Source organism: Bufo bufo, chromosome 7, assembly GCF_905171765.1.
Source record: "Bufo bufo chromosome 7, aBufBuf1.1, whole genome shotgun sequence".
Classification (NCBI taxonomy): domain Eukaryota; kingdom Metazoa; phylum Chordata; class Amphibia; order Anura; family Bufonidae; genus Bufo; species Bufo bufo.
This window is the reverse complement of record NC_053395.1, coordinates 122,918,727-122,940,524: the sequence shown is the minus strand read 5'-3', so window position 1 is coordinate 122,940,524 and position 21,798 is coordinate 122,918,727. Positions and strand designations below refer to the sequence as shown.

The 21,798-nt window shown below is 45.7% G+C and overlaps 1 protein-coding gene across 1 annotated transcript; it reads left to right on the top strand.

Moving 5' to 3' along the window:
• The first annotated feature begins 1,744 nt into the window (after nt 1-1,744).
• On the top strand, nt 1,745-3,268 carry LOC121008783 (gamma-crystallin 1-like). Its single transcript, XM_040441476.1, has 3 exons — nt 1,745-1,792; nt 2,648-2,890; nt 2,993-3,268. The coding sequence occupies exons 1-3, from the start codon at nt 1,745-1,747 to the stop codon at nt 3,266-3,268; spliced, it is 567 nt and encodes a 188-aa protein (XP_040297410.1).
• Nucleotides 3,269-21,798: the final 18,530 nt, after the last annotated feature.

The following is a 21,798-nucleotide window of genomic DNA, read 5'->3' as shown; positions in this document are numbered from 1 at the left end:
TGGGCTGGGCATAACATTTTCAATAGATGGTTCCGCAAAAACGGAAGACATACGGATGCATTTTCGTATGTGTTCCGTTTTTTTGCAGACCCATTGACTTGAATGGAGCCAAGCACCGTGATTTGCGGACAAGAATAGGACATGTTCTATCTTTTCACGTTACGGAAATACTGAAACGGAATGCACACAGAGACACTTCAGTTTTTTTTGCTGAACCATTGAAATGAATGGTTCAGTATATGTACCGCATACTGAACTAAAAAAACGGCCAGTATACTGAACGCAAAATACTGTCGTGTGCATGAGCCCTAAAACAGGAGTGGGTCCAAAACATAGATAAAATGTCATGGAAATATTTTTATCTCATCTGAGTTTTGAACAAGATAAACGGGGTGATATATTAGACCGCCCTTTAATACTGAGGCACAATAATTCTTTGTATAAACTAACAGATTAACTGAGAATGTGGCAGCAGTTCAACAAGATACACTCGGCAATATATTAGACTGTCCTTTAATACTGAGGTACAGTAATTCTACGTATAAACTAAGAGATTAACTGCGAATGTGGCAGCAGTTTAAAAATATGCACACAACAATATATTAGACCACCCTTTAATACTGAGGCACAGTAATTCTATGTATAACCTAACAGATTAACTGGGAATGTGGCAGCAGTTCAACAAGATATACATGGTGATCACACTTAAACTGCACTGTCCCTGCTGTCTCCCTACTATCTTCCTGCACTGTTCCTGCACTATCCCTATCCAATATTCTTCTACTAATTCCTTTCTGCAACACTGTCCATAGCACATAAGCGCTTGCCACATTTCTCCCTAAGCTCAGCTCACAGTGAAATGGCAGATACTACGCAGGATACTTTTAAAGGGCTGTGACATCACAGGGGATGGCTGCGGATTGGCTGGCTGGTATGGCATTTTGGGTCGTATTGCATTCCCTGCAGACTTGGACTGGCCCACAGGGGAACAGGTGAATCCTCCGGTGGGCCCCAGAATGTTAAATAAGCAAGTAATATCTTCCCAGAGACATGTAACTGAGGAACAACGTCATCATATGTGTTTTATTGACCCCACCTCCACCCCACATAACTGTGAGTCGTGCTGGTCACAATTTATAACTGTTTTGCTGGATCCGATAAGAAAAATAGAGATTATGAGTTAGTTGGAAAGCCCTATCCCAGTCTTATTTGGTGTAAGACCATTCTCTCCCATTCTGCAGTAAATGATTGCATAGAGGATGTTGTTCCCTCCAAGAATAGGCTATAAGCTGTGGAGATCAGGTGAGCAGTAGCAGCAGAAGTCATGCATAGGTTGTTGAAGGGCAGTTAAGTTCAAGTCAGCTCACCTCGAGAGGGTAAGGAGCAAACCAAGTTTCGGATCTGATTGTGCAGTGTCTGGGACCGCAGGGACAATGTGTGATTGTGGTGGCTGATGGGTGCAGTAGTTGGTACTCACGTTTCTGCAGCTCCCTGGGCTGGTGTGCAGTGAGTGGAAGGATAGCACCAGTTTCCTTCAGGGCCAACTCTAGTGTTCAGGGATCTCCTGCTGAATGTTGGTTGAGGTGCCCGTGATGGTCTGAGTTTTGTGCAGGGAAGGCAGGGACCCTAAGGTTTGTGATGCCAGCACTTTTGGGCGTGAGTAGGTGATAAGTTCGCACAATAAGGAGACCAGTTTTCTTAACAAATTCCCAGTACTTTACTGAAGCTGATCCAAAGGTCATCAATGCGCACAAAAGTCATTCACAGTAAGGCAGCTTCTCCAATGGTTCAGGTTATTTCCCAGAAGTTGCATGAGGGGTTGTTTTCCTCTATAGCAATAATTCTTCCTCTATTTCTCCAGGCTAGAGGGATGTACTACCTCTGCTGTACTGTATAGTCATATACTTTGGTTCACAATAGCTTTGGTATGCTCTAGAAACCTCCTAATAGGTGGCCTTCTGTCTTTGGTTATGGTGGGCAGCTGGTAGAATCTCTCCACTGAATGTAGAGGAGACTAAAGCCTGATAAACGACAATTATCTTCCTTTGATATTCTCACTTCCTATCTGAGTTGCCTGGAACTTCTACAATCTTTCCCTTCTAGGGGCTGGTGCATGGAACTATCTCTGGAGTTTAGATAATTCTCCACAATGGGTGATGAGGTTTTGCTTCGTCCTCTAACAACACACTACACTGCACAGACTTCTTTCCTCTTAGAGAGAGGGGTGGAGTCAGCCCTGGGAGGTTCGTTAGAACGTACCCCTCCCTATGCAACTTTGTGGGAACTCAGGCACAAGAACATTTTCACGAAACACAATTACAATACAGTGTTACAGGACACTGCCATTGTACATATACCAAGGGGAGTCCCCTCCTACAATATCTGTGTAAGATTGTCTTTTAAAACATAGAATCCCACTTGCTTGTAAACTGGGTGGGAAACTCAGACTGCTGAAAATTGGCGGGATGGGGCTGTGTAAGCCTACAAGTATCAGCAAGTGACTATAATTGTCCTAAAATCTAAGCAAAGGCATAAAAATGGGTTTGCAGGGCTCCTCTAGTACATGGTTTCAGTCAAAACACTGATAATTTATTAGAATTTTTTTCTGAATAACCAAGCCAAAATATGTATATTCATCTATTTCTAGATTATCTTCTATGAGGACAGAAACTTCCAGGGTCGCTCCTATGAGTGCAACTCTGACTCCTCTGATCTGTCTTCATACTTCAATCGCTGTAACTCTATTCGAGTGGAGAACGGAAACTGGATCCTGTATGAACATCCCAACTACAGAGGACACCAGTACTTCCTTAGAAAAGGGGAATATCCTGACTTTCAGCAATGTATGGGTTACAATGACTTCATCAGATCATGTCGTTTAACACCACAGGTAGATATTGTATTAATTACAGGGATCTTCCACAAAAAATTTTATTTGTGATATTTTGCAAATATTACATTTTATTAAATTATTTCTTCTGCCTAAACACAGCATCGAGGACCATTCATGCTTAGAGTCTATGAAAAAGAAGATTTTAAAGGTCAGATGATGGAGTTCACTGAAGATTGTCCTCATGTCCATGAGCAATTCCACTACAATGACATCTACTCCTGCCAGGTGCTTGATGGGTACTGGATGTTCTATGAAGAGCCCAACTACAGGGGACGTCAGTATTACCTGAGGCCTGGAGAGTTCAGAAGATACAGCGACTGGGGAGCTTCTAATGCCAGGATTGGTTCTTTCAAAAGAGTTCAGTATCTACATTAAATTAAATAAATATCACATTTACTGCTGCACATTAATTAAATGCTTAGCTGAAAATAGACGTTTTGTGTGATTTTGTATTTTTGAGAGTCTCCTAAAGGGGAAAATTATATTTCTCAAAAGAAGAACAAAAAAGCAAACAAACTGATAACAAAAGATTAAAGTTATACTGAACAGACTTTAGCACATTTACTAAGGTATACTTGGCTCTGTTTGCACCCAAAACTGGTTTGCATGCCTTGTGCTAGACTGGTTATCTGCTTGAGATACTTTTTGTCTGTTACTAGAGGAGGCAGGGCTAAACAGGAAGGTGAGTAGCTTAGGAGAGATATGGAATGGCTTAAAGGGCTTCTCCGCTTTTCCTAAATTGAGAGCTGTGTTATCTTCAATGTTTACCTGCTCACTGTCGACACTGCAGTGCCGAGCATTGTAATTACAAATCCTCCTCCCCATTAATTTCAATGAGACGTCTCCTTCCACTCGCTGCTGTAATGGTGTCGACAGCAGGTAAACAAGGAAAAGAATATAGCACTTGTACAGTTGTGTTTAAAATAATAGCAGTGTGTTTAAAAAAGTAAATAATGCTCAAAATCCTTCTAATAGCTTTTATTACCATACACACAAATGCACTGGGAACACTACACATTCTATTCCAAATCAAAACATGAAGAAAAAAAAATCAAATTTGTGTTGTTCCTCTAAAAAAAAATTAAGAAAAGTGAATATAGCAGTGTTTGTATTCTTCTTTACAAACTCAAACATTCACTATATAAACTGAAAAATGTTTAAAGATTTTGCTTTCCTTTGAATCACTTAATATTTAGTTATATAACCACTGTTTCTGAGAACTGCTGTACATCTCTGTTGCATGAAGTCAACCAACTTCTGGCACCTGTGAACAGGTATTCCAGCCCAGGGTGATTGGACTACATTCCACATTTCTTCTCTATTTCTTGGTTTTGCCTCAAACTGCATTTTTGATGTCACCCCATAAGTTTTCTATTGGATTATGATCCGGGATTGGGCTGACCACTTCATAACGTCAATCTTGTTAGTCTGGAACCGAGATGTTGCACATTTACTGGTGTGTTTGGGGTCGTTGTCTTGTTGGAACACCCATTTCATAAGCATTTCCTCTTCAGCATAAGGCAGCATGACCTCTTCAAGTATTCTGATGTATTCAAACGGATCCATGATCCCTGGTATGCAATAAATAGGCCCAACACCTTACAATGAAAAACATCCCCATATCATGATGCTTGCGCCACCATGCTTCACTGTCTTCACAGTGTACTGTGGCTTGAATTCAGTGTTTGGGGGTCATCTGACAAACTGTCTCTGGCCACTAAAACCAAAAAGATCAGTCCACAAAATATCTCTTTAGGCCAGTCAATGTGCTCTTTGGCAAATTGTAACCTCTTCAGCACATGTCTTTTTTTCAACAGTGGGACTTTGCGGGGGCTTCTTGCAGATTGTTTGGCTTCACATAGGCGTCTTCTAATTGTAATTGGAGATGATTGTTGGCTGAGTCCTTGCCATTTTGGCTATTTTTCTATCCATTTGAATGGCCGTTTTTCACTTTCTTCCAAGTCTTTCAGGTTTTGGTTGTTATTTTAAAGCATTTGCGATCATTTTAGCTGAGCAGCCTATCATTTTCTGCACTTCATTATATGTTTTCCCCTCTCCAATCAACTTTTTAATCAAGGTACGCTGTTCTTCTGAACAATGTCTGTAATGACCCATTTTCCTCAGAATTTCAGAGAGAAATGCACTGTAACCAGCATGTACAACATTTGCTGCCTTCCTTCCTTAAATAAAGGCAATAATTGCCACCTGTTTTTCAAATAATAAATGACCTCACTCATTGAACTCCACACTGCTATTATTTTGAACATGCCCCTTTCAATAAGTGATTGAATTACAGAGAATCAGCAGCATGCATGTCATGACTGTTGGGTCTGTTGGGTTTCTTTTATTCTACTACACCTGATAGTAAATAATTTGCCATGTAGAAATATAATTTCTACCAAAAACTGAGATTATCAGGTTAGTGATGTCTGACTTCTATTATTTTGAACACAACTGTATGAGCAATGCATTTTCATACAGCTGAATGGAGGGGTGCCGACAGTCAGGGCACCGAACTGATATTGATGACGTACACTGAGGACAGGTCATCAATATAAGAAAAGTAGAGAATCCCTTTAAAGCGCCACACAGGGGGTCTAAAAATAATTCATCAAAGAGGTGAGCAATAATTCAACAAAGAGGTGTCAAAATTTAAGACAATATTAACACCTTGAAAAAATGTGGGGGATTCAATCAGCACAACCCTATATGTAGGTGCACATTGCTATGGCGAAATACATATACAAAGAAAAAGACACAAATGCAATAGCATTCTACAACCAGCATTCTGCCCTGCCTCTATGCTGGATGAGGCATTGGTGTACATTTTGGCCAAAGCGTAATAAGCCACTCACCACGTCAAGGTCGCCTCTATGGAGTGGTCCCTAACACTAGTTCCTACCTGTTTGTGGGCCATGACAGCCACACAAAGTCCAGGGAGCACAGGTACAGCATGAACGCCAGGCACACTCTGCTTTTAATGTCATGGCCCACAAACAGGTAGGAACTAGTGTTAGGGACCACTCCAAAGAGGCGACCTTGACGTGGTGAGTGGCTTATTACGCTTTGGCCAAAATGTACACCAATGCCTCATCCAGCATAGAGGCAGGGCAGAATGCTGGTTGTAGAATGCCATTGCATTTGTGTCTTTTTCTTTGTATAAGTATTAACACCTTGCCAACCTAGGACGAGAATGCTCGTCCTAACTAGCTGGTACGTAAAGCCTTAGGATGAGCATTCCCGTCCTAGGCTTAACAGGCTGCCCAACATGTGCTGCCACGATCAGCAGCAGTGGCCCGGCTGATACTGTATCCACCAGCAATGGTGAAAACACAGATGCCAGTGGATTAACAACCTGTAGGACATGGTCACGCTGACCGCGGCATACAGGGCGTTTGCGGCAGCTTATAAATCCCAATCGGGTCCCCATGCAGCGGTGATGCACAGGCATCGGGACTGCCAGCTACGGAAGCCCAGGAGATCCAGCCCAAGGGCTGGGTCTCCTAGACAACTATCAACGCCTTACAGTGTAAGGCACTGACAGTTCAATACAGCACAATACAGATGTATTGTGCTGTATTGAAACAGGGATCAGACCCTGAAATGTTGAATTAATACCAATATGAGACCAACGTTAGCCAAAACTACAATGAGTCAATACAACACACGTTGCGGCACAATAAAGGGGATCAACTATCAGAATGTGCAAAAGAGTACCAGCTCCTCTAACAAAACAACGACCTACAATAAGCGAAGCCAAAAGGTACAGATGCAAAAAATATATATACTTTATTAAATGACATGATTACATACATAAAATACGTTATACTACAAAGAAGTAGCAGCAGGAATAAACCACCTCCCAGTGGTACACTACACTGAAAATAATAACCTGATGATTGTCACAAATAGAACTCTATAACATATGGCAGTCTCCTATATTGAATTCAGTCAATATCTCTCTATGGACCATGGGAGTCACTACCAAAGATAGTGACAACAGTCAAACGCAAAATGTTGAAGTCACATAGTGGGACAAAAAAAAAAAAATACAAGTGAAATAAAAGTGTATTTAACAATAAAAAAAAAAATTAAGTTTCAAGACATATAAAATTGTAAAAAATAGAAAATAAATAAAAAACACACATAATAGGTATCACCGGGTCCGTAACAACCTGCTCTATAAAAATATCCCATGAGCCACACTGTCCGGTCAACACAGTAAAAAAATAAAATAAAAAAAACTGTGCTAAAAAAAGCAATTTCATCACAAAAAGTGTAATACCAAATGATCAAAAAGTCATATGTACCCAAAAATAATACTAATCAAAACATCATCTCATTCCACAAAAAATAAGATTCTACAAAAGACAATCGGCCAAAAAAATAAAAAAGATATAGCTTTCAGAAAATGGAGACATAAAAACATCTTTTTCGTTTAAAAAAAATTTTTTTGTTAAGAACGCGGCCATATTTCACCTTAAGGACCAGGCCATTTTTGTGTCACTTTATATGTGAATAACTTTAAAACGCTTTTACTTATCCAGGCCATTCTGAGACAGTTATTTTGTCACTTGTTGTAATTCAAGACGCCGGTAAAATGGAGTAAAAAATAATCATTTTATTTATAAAAAAAATACAAAATTTACCAAAAATTTTGAAAAATTAGCAAATTTCCAAGTTTTAATTTCTCTACTTATATAATACATATTAATGCCTCCAAAAATAGTTATTAATTTACATTCCCCATATGTCTACTTGATGCATGATTTTGGGAATGCCAATTTATTTTTGGGGACGTTACAAGGCTTAGAAGTTTAGAAGCAAATCTTGAATTTTTGCCGAAAATTTCTAAAACCCACATTTTCAGGACCAGTTCAGGTCTGAAGTCACTTTATGAGGCTTACATAATAGAAACCACCCAAAAATGACCTCATTTTACAAACTACACCCCTCAAGGTATTCAAAACTGATTTTACAAACTTTGTTAATCCTTTAGGTGTTCCACAAGAATTAACGGAAAATAGAGATTAAATTTCTGAATTTCACTTTTTTGGCAGATTTTCCATTTTAATCATTTTTTTTCCAGTTACAAAGCAAAGGTTAACAGCCAAACAAAACTCAATATTTATGGCTCTGATTCTTTAGTTTACAGAAACACCCCATATGTGGTCGTAAACTGCTGTACGGGCACACGGCAGGGCGCAGAAGGAAAGGATTGCCATATGGTTTCTGGAAGGCAGATTTTGCTGGATTGTTTTTTAGACACCATGTCCCATTTGAAGCCCCCTGATGCACCGCTAGAGTAGAAACTCCAAAAAAGTGACCCCATTTTGGAAACTACGGGATAAGGTGGCAGTTTTGTTGGTACTATTTTAGGGTACATATGATTTTTGGTTGCTCTATATTACACTTTTTGTTAGGCAAGGTAACAAAAAAATAGAAATTCTGAAATTTCATCTCCATTTGCCATTAACTCTTGTGCAACACATAAATGGTTAACAAAATTTTTAAAATTAGTTTTGAATACCTTAAGGGGTGCAGTTTCGTAAATTTGGTCACTTTTTGGAGTTTCTACTCTAGGGGTGCATCGGGGGGCTTCAAATGGAACATGGTGTCAAAAAACCAGTCCAGCAAAGACTGCTTTCCAAAAACCATATGGTGTTCCTTTCCTTCTGCGCCCTGCCAATGCCATGTGGCCATACAGCAGTTTACGACAACATATGGGGCATTTATGTAAACTACAGACTCAGGGTAATAAATATTGAGTTTTGTTTGGCTGTTAACACTTGCTTTGTTACGGGAAAAAATAGATTAAAATGGAAAATAGAGCAGGTTCTTATGGACGCGGCGATACCTAACAAAAAAAATCATGTTTTAGTGTCTCCATAGTCTGAGAGCCATAGTTTTTTCAGTTTTTAGACGATTGTCTCAGGTTGGGTATCATTTTTGTGGGATGAGATGACGGTTAGATTGGCACTATTTTGGGGTGCATATGACTTTTTGATCGCTTGCTATTACACTTTTTGTGATGTAAGGTAACAAAAAATAGCTTTTTTGACAACGTTTTTATAAAATATTTTTACAGTGTTCACCTGCTACTTTTTTTATTTTATTTTTACGTTTAACATAAAAAAGCATTTTTGAAACAAAAAAATCATGTTTTAGTCTGAGAGCCATAGTTTTTATATTTTTTGGGCCATTGTCTCAGGTTGGGGCCCTTTTTTTGAAGGATGAGGTGATGGTTTGATTGGTATTATTTTGGCTTACATACGACTTTTTTGATCACTTTTATTACCTTTTTTAGTAAGTAAGGTGGGCAAAATTTTTATTTCATCCTATTTTTTTACATTTTTATGGCGTTCACCATGTGAGAAAAATAACATGACAGTTTTATAGATCAGGTCGTTATGGACGCAGTGATATCAAACATGTGTAGGGAATTTTTATTTTATTTTTTTATCAGTGATTAATGTTTTTTTCTTTTTTTTTTACTTTTTTTTCACTTTTTTTTAAAAAAAATTGACCCAGACCCACTTGGTTCTTGAAGATACAGTGGGTCTGATGTCTGTATAATACAATACAGTACGCTAAAGGCAGAAATCTGATCAGCACCAGGGACAGCCGGAAGCCTGTGAAGGCAGCCCGTTGCATGATAACCATCACTCACTGCCACAACAGAACAGCGGGTGATGTGGAGAAAGGGGGGACCCCTCCCTCTGTGATCCCGTCAAGAATCGGGGACTGAAAAGGCACTGCAGCCCCCGATGGGAAGGGGAGGGAGCTCCTTCCCTGTTAACCCCCTTCCATATAGCGGTCCCTACGGACCGCGGCATGGAAAGGGTTAAACGGCTGACATCTGTGTGATGATGTCAGCCATTTCAAGCAGAGTGTCAGCAATGTGCTGGCACTCTGCTTGCTAACCGCTTGGCCATCCTGAAATCATCCGCCCGCCCGCCCTCCTGCACTGCCAGACCGCCGCACCGCCCGCACATCACAAAGAGGGCTGCGGGGGAGGGGTAAACACAAAAAAAGGCATTTTGAAGTTTCTGATCAGAAACTTCCAAAAGCGTTGCAAACCGCAGGTCTGAATTGACCTGCGGTTTGCAGCGATCGCCGATATGGGTGGGGTCACAGGACCCCCCTCGGCATTGACCCAGGGTGCCTGCGGCAGTGATCGCCACTACACAGTACGTACCTGTACGCCCTGTGTCCTTAAGTACCAGGACATCAGGGCGTACAGGTACGCCCTGTGTCCGTAACAGGTTAAAACCAAAATATATTAAAAAGAACAGACATATTAGGTATCACCGCATCCATAACTACCTGTTCTATAAAAATATCACATGAGCTAAGCTGTCTGGTGAACACCGTAAAAGAAATTAAATAAAAACTGTGCAAAAAAAAAGCCATTTTTCCTTACATCTCAAAAAGTATAATGCCAAGCGATCAAAAAGTAGTTAGTACCCAAAAATAGTACCAATCAAACCATCATCTCATGCCACAAAAAAATGTGACCCTAAATAAGACAATTGGCCATAAAATAAAAAAGATATGGCTTTCAGAAAATGGAGACATAAAAACAGCATTTTTTTGTTTAAAAAATGCATTTAATGTTCAAAACCAAAATATATTTAAAACAACAAACATATTAGGCATGGCCGCATCCACAGCTCTATAAAAATATCACAAGAGCTAACCCGTCTGGTGAACACTGTATAGTCCGGGTTCGTACCGAATTTTGGGGTGTCCGTGACACGGACCCGATCCCGAACATTTTCGTAAAAGTCTGGGTTCGGGTTCGGGGTTCGGGTTCGGTGCTTTCTTGGCGCTTTTTGAAAGGCTGCAAAGCAGCCAATCAACAAGCGTCATACTAATTGCCCCAAGAGGCCATCACAGCCATGCCTACTATTGGCATGGCTGTGATTGGCCAGTGCAGCATGTGACCCAGCCTCTATTTAAGCTGGAGTCACGTAGCGCCGCACGTCACTCTGCTCTGATCAGTGTAGGGAGAGGATGCAGCTGCTGCTGTTAGGGCAAGATTAGGCAGGGATTTATTTACTGAAGTGATCGATATACAGCTGTGTATCATACAACCTCTGCTATTCAATTGCTCACTGTTTTAAGGCTGCCCAGAGCGTTTTTCAGTCACTTTTTTCTGGGGTGATCGGCGGCCATTTTGTGTTTTGTGGTGCGCCAGCACAAGCTGCCACCAAGTCCATTTTTAACCATCAATAGTGGCTTGACTTGGCTGTGCTTGCTATTTTATTGAGGGGTAAAATACTATTGCCAAAATAGCAGTACCCTAAATCTGGTGTTTCAGCTGTGGCTAGCCAATTGTAATACTGTCTGCTGTTTGCCGAAGCACAGTTTTTGTTCTGGGTTGAAATACAATTCCCAACTTAGCAATTCCCTAAATTAGTGGTTTCTGCTCTATCAGGCCAAGTTTAAATCTATCCATAAAAGGGTATATTAGATGGAAGGTGCGGATAGGGTCATCCTCAATGACTTCACACGCTACCGTGCATTTCCAAGTCTAATTCTGTCCGTAAAAGGGATACCTGTCATCCAGCGCCTAAATACTAGGCCTACAATTTATATTCAGCTAAATCTGTTGTTACTGCTGTGGCTGGTCAATCTATTTAGTGTCTGTCAAAGCACAGTTTTTGTTCTGGGTTGAAATACAATTCCCAACTTAGCAATTCCCTAAATTAGTGGTTTCTGCTCTATCAGGCCAAGTTTAAATCTATCCATAAAAGGGTATATTAGATTGAAGGTGCGGATAGGGTCATCCTCAATAACTTCACATGCTACCGTGCATTTCCAAGTCTAATTCTGTCCGTAAAAGCGATACCTGTCATCCAGCGCCTAAATACTAGGCCTACAATTTATATTCAGCTAAATCTGTCGTTACTGCTGTGCCTGTATTAGTGTAATACGGTACCTAAATAGATAGCCAGATAGTGTTAGGTGCCTGTAAAAAAAGGCCTTAATTTGAATTCAATACATTTGGCCAAATAATTTTTTTCTTATTGTGGTGAACGGTAACAATGAGGAAAACATCTAGTAAGGGACGCGGACATGGTCGTGGTGGTGTTAGTGGACCCTCTGGTGCTGGGAGAGGACGTGGCCGTTCTGCCACAGCCACACGTCCTAGTGAACCAACTACCTCAGGTCCCAGTAGACGCCAGAATTTACAGCGATATTTGGTGGGGCCCAATGTTTTTCTAAGGATGGTAAGGCCTGAGCAGGTACAGGCATTAGTCAATTGGGTGGCCGACAGTGGATCCAGCACGTTCACATTATCTCCCACCCAGTCTTCTGCAGAAAGCGCACAGATGGCGCCTGAAAACCTAGACCATCAGTCTGTCACATCACCCCCCATGCATATCAGGGAAACTGTCTGAGCCTCAACTTATGCAGCAGTCTCTTATGCTGTTTGAAGACTCTGCTGGCAGGGTTTCCCAAGGGCATCCACCTAGCCCTTCCCCAGCGGTGGAAGACATAGAATGCACTGACGCACAACCACTTATGTTTCCTGATGATGAGGACATGGGAATACCACCTCAGCACGTCTCTGATGATGAAACACAGGTGCCAACTGCTGCGTCTTTCTGCAGTGTGCAGACTGAACAGGAGGTCAGGGAGGAAGACTGGGTGGAAGACGATGCAGGGGATGATGAGGTCCTAGACCCCACATGGAATGAAGGTCGTGCCACTGACTTTCACAGTTCGGAGGAAGAGGCAGTGGTGAGACCAAGCCAACAGCGTAGCAAAAGAGGGAGCAGTGGGCAAAAGCAGTACACCCGCCGCCAAGAGAGTCCGCCTGCTACTGACCACCGCCATCTGGGACCGAGCACCCCAAAGGAAGCTTCAAGGAGTTCCCTGGCGTGGCAGTTCTTCAAACAATGTGCTGATGACAAGACCCGAGTGGTTTGCACGCTGTGCCATCAGAGCCTGAAGCGAGGCATTAACGTTCTGAACCTTAGCACAACCTGCATGACCAGGCACCTGCATGCAAAGCATGAACTGCAGTGGAGTAAACATCTTAAAAACAAGGAAGTCACTCAGGCTCCCCCTGCTACCTCTTCTTCTGCTGCCTCGGCCTCTTTCTCCGCCTCTGGAGGAACGTTGGCACCTGCCGCCCAGCAAACAGAGGATGTAGCACCAACCCCACCACCTGCGTCACCAAGCATCTCAACCATGTCACACGGCAGCGTTCAGCTCTCCATCTCACAAACATTTGAGAGAAAGCATAAATTCCCACCTAGCCACCCTTGATCCCTGCCCCTGAATACCAGCATTTCTAAACTACTGGCCTATAAAATGCTGTCATTCAGGCTGGTGGACACAGACAGCTTCAAACAGCTCATTTCGCTTGCTGTCCCACAGTATGTTGTTCCCAGCCGCCACTACTTCTCCAAGAGAGCCGTGCGTTCCCTGCACAACCAAGAATCCGATAAAATCAAGTGTGCACTGCGCAACGCCATCTGTGGCAAGGTCCACCTAACCACAGATACGTGGACCAGTAAGCACGGCCAGGGACGCTATATATCCCTAACTGCACACTGGGTAAATGTAGTGGCGGCTGGACCCCAGGCGGAGAGCTCATTGGCGCACGTCCTTCCGCCGCCAAGGATCGCAGGGCAACATTCTTTGCCTCCTGTAGCCTCCTCCTCCTACTCGGCTTCCTCCTCCTCTTCTTCCACCTGCTCATCCAGTCAGCCACACACCTTCACCACCAACTTCAGCACAGCCCGGGGTAAACATCAGCAGGCCAATCTGAAACTCATATGTTTGGGGGACAGGCCCCACACCGCGCAGGAGTTGTGGCGGAGTATTGAACAACAGACCGACGAGTGGTTGCTGCCGGTGAGCCTCAAGCCCGGCCTGGGGGTGTGCGATAATGGGCAAAATCTCGTCGCAGCTCTGGGACTAGCCGGTTTGAAGCACATTCCTTGCCTGGCGCATGTGCTGAATTTGGTGGTGCAGAAGTTCATTCACAACTACCCCGACATGTCAGATCTGCTGCATAAAGTGCAGGCCGTCTGGTCGCGCTTCCGGCGTTCACATCCTGCCGCTGCTCCCCTGTCTGCGCTACAACTTAACTTCGGCCTTCCCGCTCACCGACTCATATGCGACGTGCCCACCAGGTGGAACTTCACCTTGCACATGCTGGACAGATTGTGCGAGCAGCAGCAGGCCATAGTGGAGTTTCACGGGTCAGTCGCACTGCGGAACAGCACCACTTCACCACCAATGACTGGGCCTCCATGCGAGACCTGTGTGCCCTGTTGCGCTGTTTCGAGTACTCCACCAACATGGCCAGTGGCAATGACGCCATTATCAGCTTTACAATACCACTTCTATGTCTCCTTGAGAAAACACTTAGGGCGATGATGGAAGAGGAGGTGGCCCAGGAGGAGGAGGAGGAGGAAGAGGGGTCATTTTTAGCACTTTCAGGCCAGTCTCTTCGAAGTGACTCAGAGGGAGGTTTTTTGCAACAGCAGAGGCCAGGTACAAATGTGGCCAGACAGGGCCCACTACTGGAGGACGAGGAGGACGAGGATGAGGAGGAGGTGGAGGAGGAGGAGGAGGAGGATGAAGCATGTTCACAGCGGGCTGGCACCCAACGCAGCTCGGGCCCATCACTGGTGCGTGGCTGGGGGGAAACGCAGGACGATGACGATATGCCTCCCACAGAGGACAGCTTGTCCTTACCTCTGTGCAGCCTGGCACACATGAGTGACTACATGCTGCAGTGCCTGCGCAACGAAAGCAGAGTTGCCCACATTTTAACGTGTGCGGACTACTGGGTTGCCACCCTGCTGGATCCCCGGTACAAAGACAATGTGCCCACCTTACTTCCTGCACTGGAGCGTGATAGGAAGATGCGCGAGTACAAGCGCACGTTGGTAGACACGCTACTGAGAGCATTCCCAAATGTCACAGGGGAACAAGTGGAAGCCGAAGGCGAAGGCAGAGGAGGAGCAAGAGGTCGCCAACACAGCTGTTTCACGGCCAGCTCCTATGAGGAGAGGGTTAGCATGGCAGAGATGTGGAAAAGTTTTGTCACCACGCCACAGCTAACTGCACCACCACCTGATACGGAACGTGTTAGCAGGAGGCAGCATTTCACTCACATGGTGGAACAGTACGTGTGCACACCCCTCCACGTACTGACTGATGGTTCGGCCCCATTCAACTTCTAGGTCTCCAAATTGTTCACGTGGCCAGAGCTAGCTTTTTATGCCTTGGAGGTGCTGGCCTGCCCGGCAGGCAGCGTTTTGTCTGAACGTGTATTCAGCACGGCAGGGGGCGTCATTACAGACATAAGCAGCCGCCAGTCCACAGCCAATGTGGACAAGCTGACGTTCATAAAACTGAACAAGGCATGGATCCCACAGGACCTGTCCATCCTTGTGCAGATTAGACATTTATAAGTACCTTCCCTTAACAATATATTCTTGTACTCCAGGGCACTTCATTCAATCCTCTTTTTTTAATTTTACCATTATATTGCGGGGCAACCCAAAGTTGAATAAACCTCTCCTCCGTATGGGTGCCGGGGTCTAAATATCGGACAGTGGCCTTTTGCAGTGGTGGGTGACATGAAGCCTGATTCTCTGCAATGGGACCTCTCTCCTCTGTCTGGGTCCTGGGGCCTAAATATCTGACAGTGACCTGTTACAGTGGTGGGTGACAAAGCCTGATTCTCTACAATGGGACCTCTCTCCTCTGTCTGGCTGCCGGTGCCTAAATATCTGACAGTGGCCTGTTCCAGTGGTGGGTGACATGAAGCCTGATTCTCTGCAATGGGACCTCTCTCTTCTGTCTGGGTGCCGGGGCCTAAATATCTGACAGTGGTCTGTTCCAGTGGTGGGTGACATGAAGCCTGATTCTTTGCTATGGGACCTCTCTCCTCTGTCTGGGTGCCGGGGCCTAAATATCTGACAGTGGCCTGTTCCAGGGGTGGGTGACATGAAGCCTGATTCTCTGCAATGGGACCTCTCTCCTCTGTCTGGGTGCCGGGGCCTAAATATCTGATAGTGGCCTGTTCCAGTGGTGGGTGACATGAAGCCTGATTCCCTGCAATGGGACCTCTCTCCTCTGGCTGGGTGCCGGGGCCTAAATATCTGACAGTGGCCTGTTCCAGTGGTGGGTGACATGAAGCCTGATTCTCTGCAATGGGAACTCTTTTTTATTAGAAAAATACAAAACTTCTCAGCTGGCCCAGCCTCACTCATACTCACATTCATACCAATACCCTATAAAAAAAACTATATACAAACTATATACAAATGCTAAAAAAAAGAAATGAAACTTACTTAGCCGGTTCAGCTGTAAAACCCAAAAAGAAAAACTTGACTACTCGTCAATAAAACGAAAATGCAAATAAAACGAAAATGCAAATAAGACTAATAAAACAATAACAATAATAACAATAATAATAATAATAATAATAATAATAATAATAATAATACAAAACAACATTTTTTTAATTTATTTTTTCCCATCACAAAATTATTATTATTTTTTTAATATATATTTTACCTTTTTACTAATATAACACATAAAGCAAAATAAACCTTTTTACCTCCCTAATCTAGCCCTAACCCCCACTACCTACTCCATCACCCTTCACCCATCACCCAAGGCTGACCTCCGCCTCACGTCTCTTTCATGTCCGCATAGTCCGAGGCCAGCCCTACTTCCACCACCCACATCTAGCCCCTCGCCCCATGTCCTCCCATGTCCGTATAGTCCAGGGCTAGATGCAGGCCTCCCCACATAAACACACATGAAACACATAAAAGCACAAATAAAAGACCCCTTCCCTCACCCACCCAACCTAACTAGCCCCAACTCATGCTATCCTAACAAACAACATAAACAACATAACTATTTAACACACACTGCAAAATATTCCAATATACAGAACTACCCGTAGGCCCAAGCTCTGTCTCTGTAAGCCTTTCTTCAAAGCTCAACATCCCACAAAACAATAATCTACGGTGAAAGCGTCAGCCCACCACCAGGAAACGTATGACTAGGCTAGGGTACGCTAAAAGCAAAGCCTCTCCAGAGGAGAGAGGCCCTACTGGTACCCAATCTCTCATACTCCAAAGAACGTACCTTCACCAGGTCACCCATAATGTTCCTACATACCTCGTCCACTGGGAGGACTTTCTGCTGCGTTGAAACTAAGCACCGTGCATTCCACGTGTAGAACCTAACCACTATACTAACTAAAAAACATGTGCACAGGTCCCTTCTACCAATGTCTCTGAGCACTCCATAGGCCCACTCCGCGTAGGAGAGGCTGGCTAGCCTAGGCCAGCCAATGGAAGCTCCCACCCGTTGGTATACCTCTGTATTAAAGGGACACTGAAGCAGGAAGTGATCCATACTTTCCAATATGGAGCCACACTCCTCCCGGGGACAACCCCTTTCATCAGAGTTCCTGTACTTCAAGTTGTCCCTCACATACAGCCTCCCGTGAAAGCAGCGCCAAGCCATGTCCCAAAACTTCAAGGGGATCCTTGCAGAATTTAGCAACTGTAACCCCTTGTCTAGATCCCGGCTTGGGCAATCCCTGAGGGCCAGGGGCTTCTGGAAGTGGGACAACAAGACCCTCTCGTCAAGGGACCTCCTTAACAGAGTCCTGATCTCCCTCACCTCCAAACACCACCGGCGGATCACCTTCAGAATCGGGGTGACGTAAGTCGGAAGATATCCGTGAGGCGTACGTAATTCCTTCACTTGCCCTCCTGTCTCCCATTCCTGGAAGAATGGCCGAAACCACCCCCGGCAGGAGACTACCCAATGGAGAAGCCCTCTCCATCCAGAGGTTTGCCAGATTTGCTTTAACAAAGGTGTTTACAAGAAACACCACAGGGTTGACCATAGATAACCCCCCTAGTCTCCTCGTGCGGTAAGTCACTTCTCTCTTGATCAGGTTCAGTCTATTCCCCCATAAGAGCTGGAAGAACAGACTATAAACCCGAGTCCAGAGAGGCTCTGGCAAGATACATATGCTACCCAAATAGACAAGCAAAGGGAGTAAGTAGGCCTTGATCAGGTTTACCCTTTCCCTGAGGGTCAAAGACCAACCCTTCCACTGGTCGACCTTCTGAGCGGCGATCTTAAGCCTGTCATCCCAATTTTGAGTGGGATAGTCCCCATGGCCAAAATGGATGCCTAGGACTTTGGCTGACGACTGGGGCCCTGGGAGGGTGTCCGGGAGATCAAAAACTGGATCACCCCCTCCCAGCCAGAGACTCTCACACTTATCCTGATTGATCATGGACCCGGATGCCTCCGAGTAGCGATCCACTTCAGACATCACGTACTCCGCCTCCCCTCTTGGGGATACGAAAATGGTGACATCGTCAGCGTACGCTATTACCCTCAGAGTGGCTTGCGGCGCGCGCCCGATCCATCCTGACTCCCGCCAATGGTCCACGATCGATCCGCTTAAGAAAGGGATCAATCGCGAACACGTATAAAAGCGGGCTCAAGCGGGCTCAAAGCACAACCCTGGCGGACGCCAGACCCAACCTCAAAAGAGCAGCCAGACCAACCGTTCACAAGCGGGAAACTCTCTGCCCCTGCATACAAGATCTTTAACCAATCGACAAACCTCAGAAGGACCGACCAGAGGTACTCATGGTTCCCCCGATCAAACGCCTTTGCTTGATCTAAGGACAGCATGTACCCCCTCCAGTAGCCTGCTCTACTCTGTTCCACTGCCTCTCGGACACCGAGTACAGCACTAAAAGTGCTGCGGCCTGGAACCGAGCAATGCTGAGCCACCGAAAGGAGCTGGGGTGCAAATTTCACCAGCCTATTAAAAATTATCTTGGCCAGAATCTTTCTGTCCGTATTAAGAAGTGCTATGGGACTCCAGTTCTCAATACGGCTCGGATCTTTACCCTTTGATAGAAGGATCAGAGCTGACCTCCTCATTCACCGAGGCAGAGTGCCCGAGGATAAACACTCATTGAATACCTCAGGACATAAAGAGTCCTTAAGGCCTTATAAAACTCGGATGTTAAGCCATCCGGGCCTGGCGACTTCTTCAGAGCTAACCCTTCCACCGCCAGGATAACTTCCTCCTTCCTGATCTCTTCTACCAAACCGTCAAAAGAGAGGTGAGCTCCTGGCTCAGGGGTGACCCCAGCCAGGAAAACCGACATCCTGTCCCGATCCAGATCCCTCCTCCCCAAGAGGCACGAGTAAAAGGATCTGACGACTTCCAGGATCCCTGATCTGGACCTGCTCAGAGATCCCGTACTATCGACCAGTCCTGTTATTAACTTACTCTTCACTGACATCTTACAATTTCTGTAGGGGTCGGGCGAGCGGTACCTCCCGAAGTCCCTCTCAAAAACTAAAGATGTGTGCCTATCATACTGGCACCTCTTGAGCAAAGATTTCACCCTGGAGATATCCTCGCGGCTAGCACCAGTCGAGACCAGATGCTTGAGTTTCCTCCTCAGACCCTGATACAGGTGGTATCTGTCCAGGGACCTGAGGCTCGAGAGCCGGCGGAAGAACTTTGCAGCCCGATCTTTGAATATCTCCCACCACTCTGACTTAGTATCACAGAGATCCAGTAAAGGTACCTGACTCTGAAGGAAGTCCTCAAAGGATTGTCTCACCTCTGCTTCCTCCAAGACACCCGAATTCAGCTTCCAATAACCTCTTCCCATTTGGAGGGATTCTGAAATATTCAGAGAAAACATAATCAAACAGTGATCAGAGATTTCCACCTCCACAACCCTTAAGGGCGAAAAGGTAGCCTCCTCCTTCAAATAAAACCTATCTATTCTAGACCTGGTCTGACTACCTCTATAGAAAGTGAAACCCCCGTGGCCTGGGGTATGCCTAATGTGGACATCCTCCAGACGAACCTCACTAGCTACTCTATTCAGAAAAATACTATCATAAGTCAGCCGGTTTCTGGTGCCTCCCCTGTCTTGGGGCCTTGTGACAGTATTAAAGTCCCCACCAAAAACCACCTGCTGACTTGTAAAAAGGAAAGGCTTAATCCTCATAAAGAGACATTTCCTGTCCCACCTGGACTGGGGCCCGTAGATATTGATCAGGCGCAGTTCCTGTCCCTTCATGAGGATATCCAAGATCAAACACCTCCCCATTTCTAATTCAATTACTCGTCGGCATTCTACCGGTGCGGTAAAAAGGACCGCCACTCCGCTGTACGGCTCAGCCGCAAGAGACCAGTAGGAGGGCCCTGGTCTCCACTCCCTCTTGGCTTTATAAATCGCTGCCAAATCTGGCAGCCTGGTCTCTTGCAAAAACAAAATGTCAGCTTCAACACGGCTGAGAAAATCGAAGGCTGTGAAACGAGCCGCATCCGACTTAATGCTGGCGACATTAATGGTCGCCAGAGTCAGCAGAGCGGGTACCGCCATAAAGAGTAGTTAAATTAGACGGCCTTCTTCCCATCCTTCTCCCCCCTCCCGGGGCTGTCTTCTAGAGCAGCGCGACTTCTCTTGAGTTAGATAGTGGTATCCATCTCTGCCACCACCACCTCCCTCTGCGCACCACTCCTGGCTTTCTCAGTCTCAGGGCCCGGTTTTACCACCCCTCCTGAGGACCTTGCATCCCCACCAGAGGGGGGCGCGGGGCCCCCTGAAGGTCCTCCCTCCTTCGCCCCCGGCCCCTCACCTTCAACCCCCTCCTCAGCAGAGGAGGCAGAGGTCTCATCCAAAGTGAGGTACCGGTTGGAGAGCTCCAGAGGGGAGCCGGTTACACCTTCCCTGGCAACCTTGGTTGGGCTAGATCTTTTCTTAGCACGCCGTTTCCATCTACTTTGGGACTCTGCCCCACTACCCTCTGCAGAACTTTCGTAGTGCGAGGACAGAGTCTCTTCGGTCCGATCCAGTCTCTCAATCTCCTCCTCCAGCTTCCTGCCCCCTAGGGTCTCGGATTCAGGAGGGGCAGTCGTTTGGGAGGGAGCGGGCATCACCCCAGGATGGAGTTCCTCCCCCTCCCTATCCGCCTGACGCCTCTCTCTCCGCCTCTGCCGGGATGGGTTGTTCCAGTTCCTCATTGACCCCTTAACTCCACTGCCTTTGCCAGTACCCGCCTCAGCCGAAGGGACCTCCCGGCCCGCTCCTGCATGAGCTCGGGCCACATTGGCCTCAGAGAGAGGGCAGCGACTGAAGGGGTGCCCGAGCTCACCACACAGGTTGCATCTAATCTCCTCACAAGATGCGGCTAGATGACCTGTCCCCCCACACAACGCGCACTTCTGCACTTGGCAGCTGGCGCTGAAGTGTGTGGGGCTGCTGCACTTGGGACAGAGCTTAGGCTGCCCTCTGTAAAAGACTAAGATCCTGTCTCGGCCGATAAAGGCAGATGATGGAATGTGGGAAACTGTACTCCCCAGACGTTTGAGTTTGATATCAAACGTCCAGGCACCCGACCAAATGCCAAACTCGGCCAAGTTTTTAGCTGGTACTCCCTGGACCTCTCCGTACCTACCCAGCCAGGTCATGATGTCAACACAAGAGAACCAAACGAAACTCCTTGGAACCAAACGGATGGATCAAGGCAAAGATGTCGGTTGCCTTGAAACCCATCCCAAGCAGGATCTCCACTACCCTCTTTCTAGTAGGGCAAGCTTCATCGCTACTCCACCTGAGACAGAACACATTCCGTCTGGCTCCAGGGCCGGTTGTGGGTGAAGACCAGGTGGTCTCGCCCCCGTTCTGTTCTCGGAAGGTCCGGACGCCATGTCTGTTGAACCAGAATGACAGGTCCACCTTCTTCCCCTCTACGGTAATGGAGCTCTCCCCCTTTTTGAGGGCCTCCAGCAGTTGCCGCTGCAAGTCACCATTACCAGACCCTGAGAGCGAGGAAGCCAACGAAGCCAG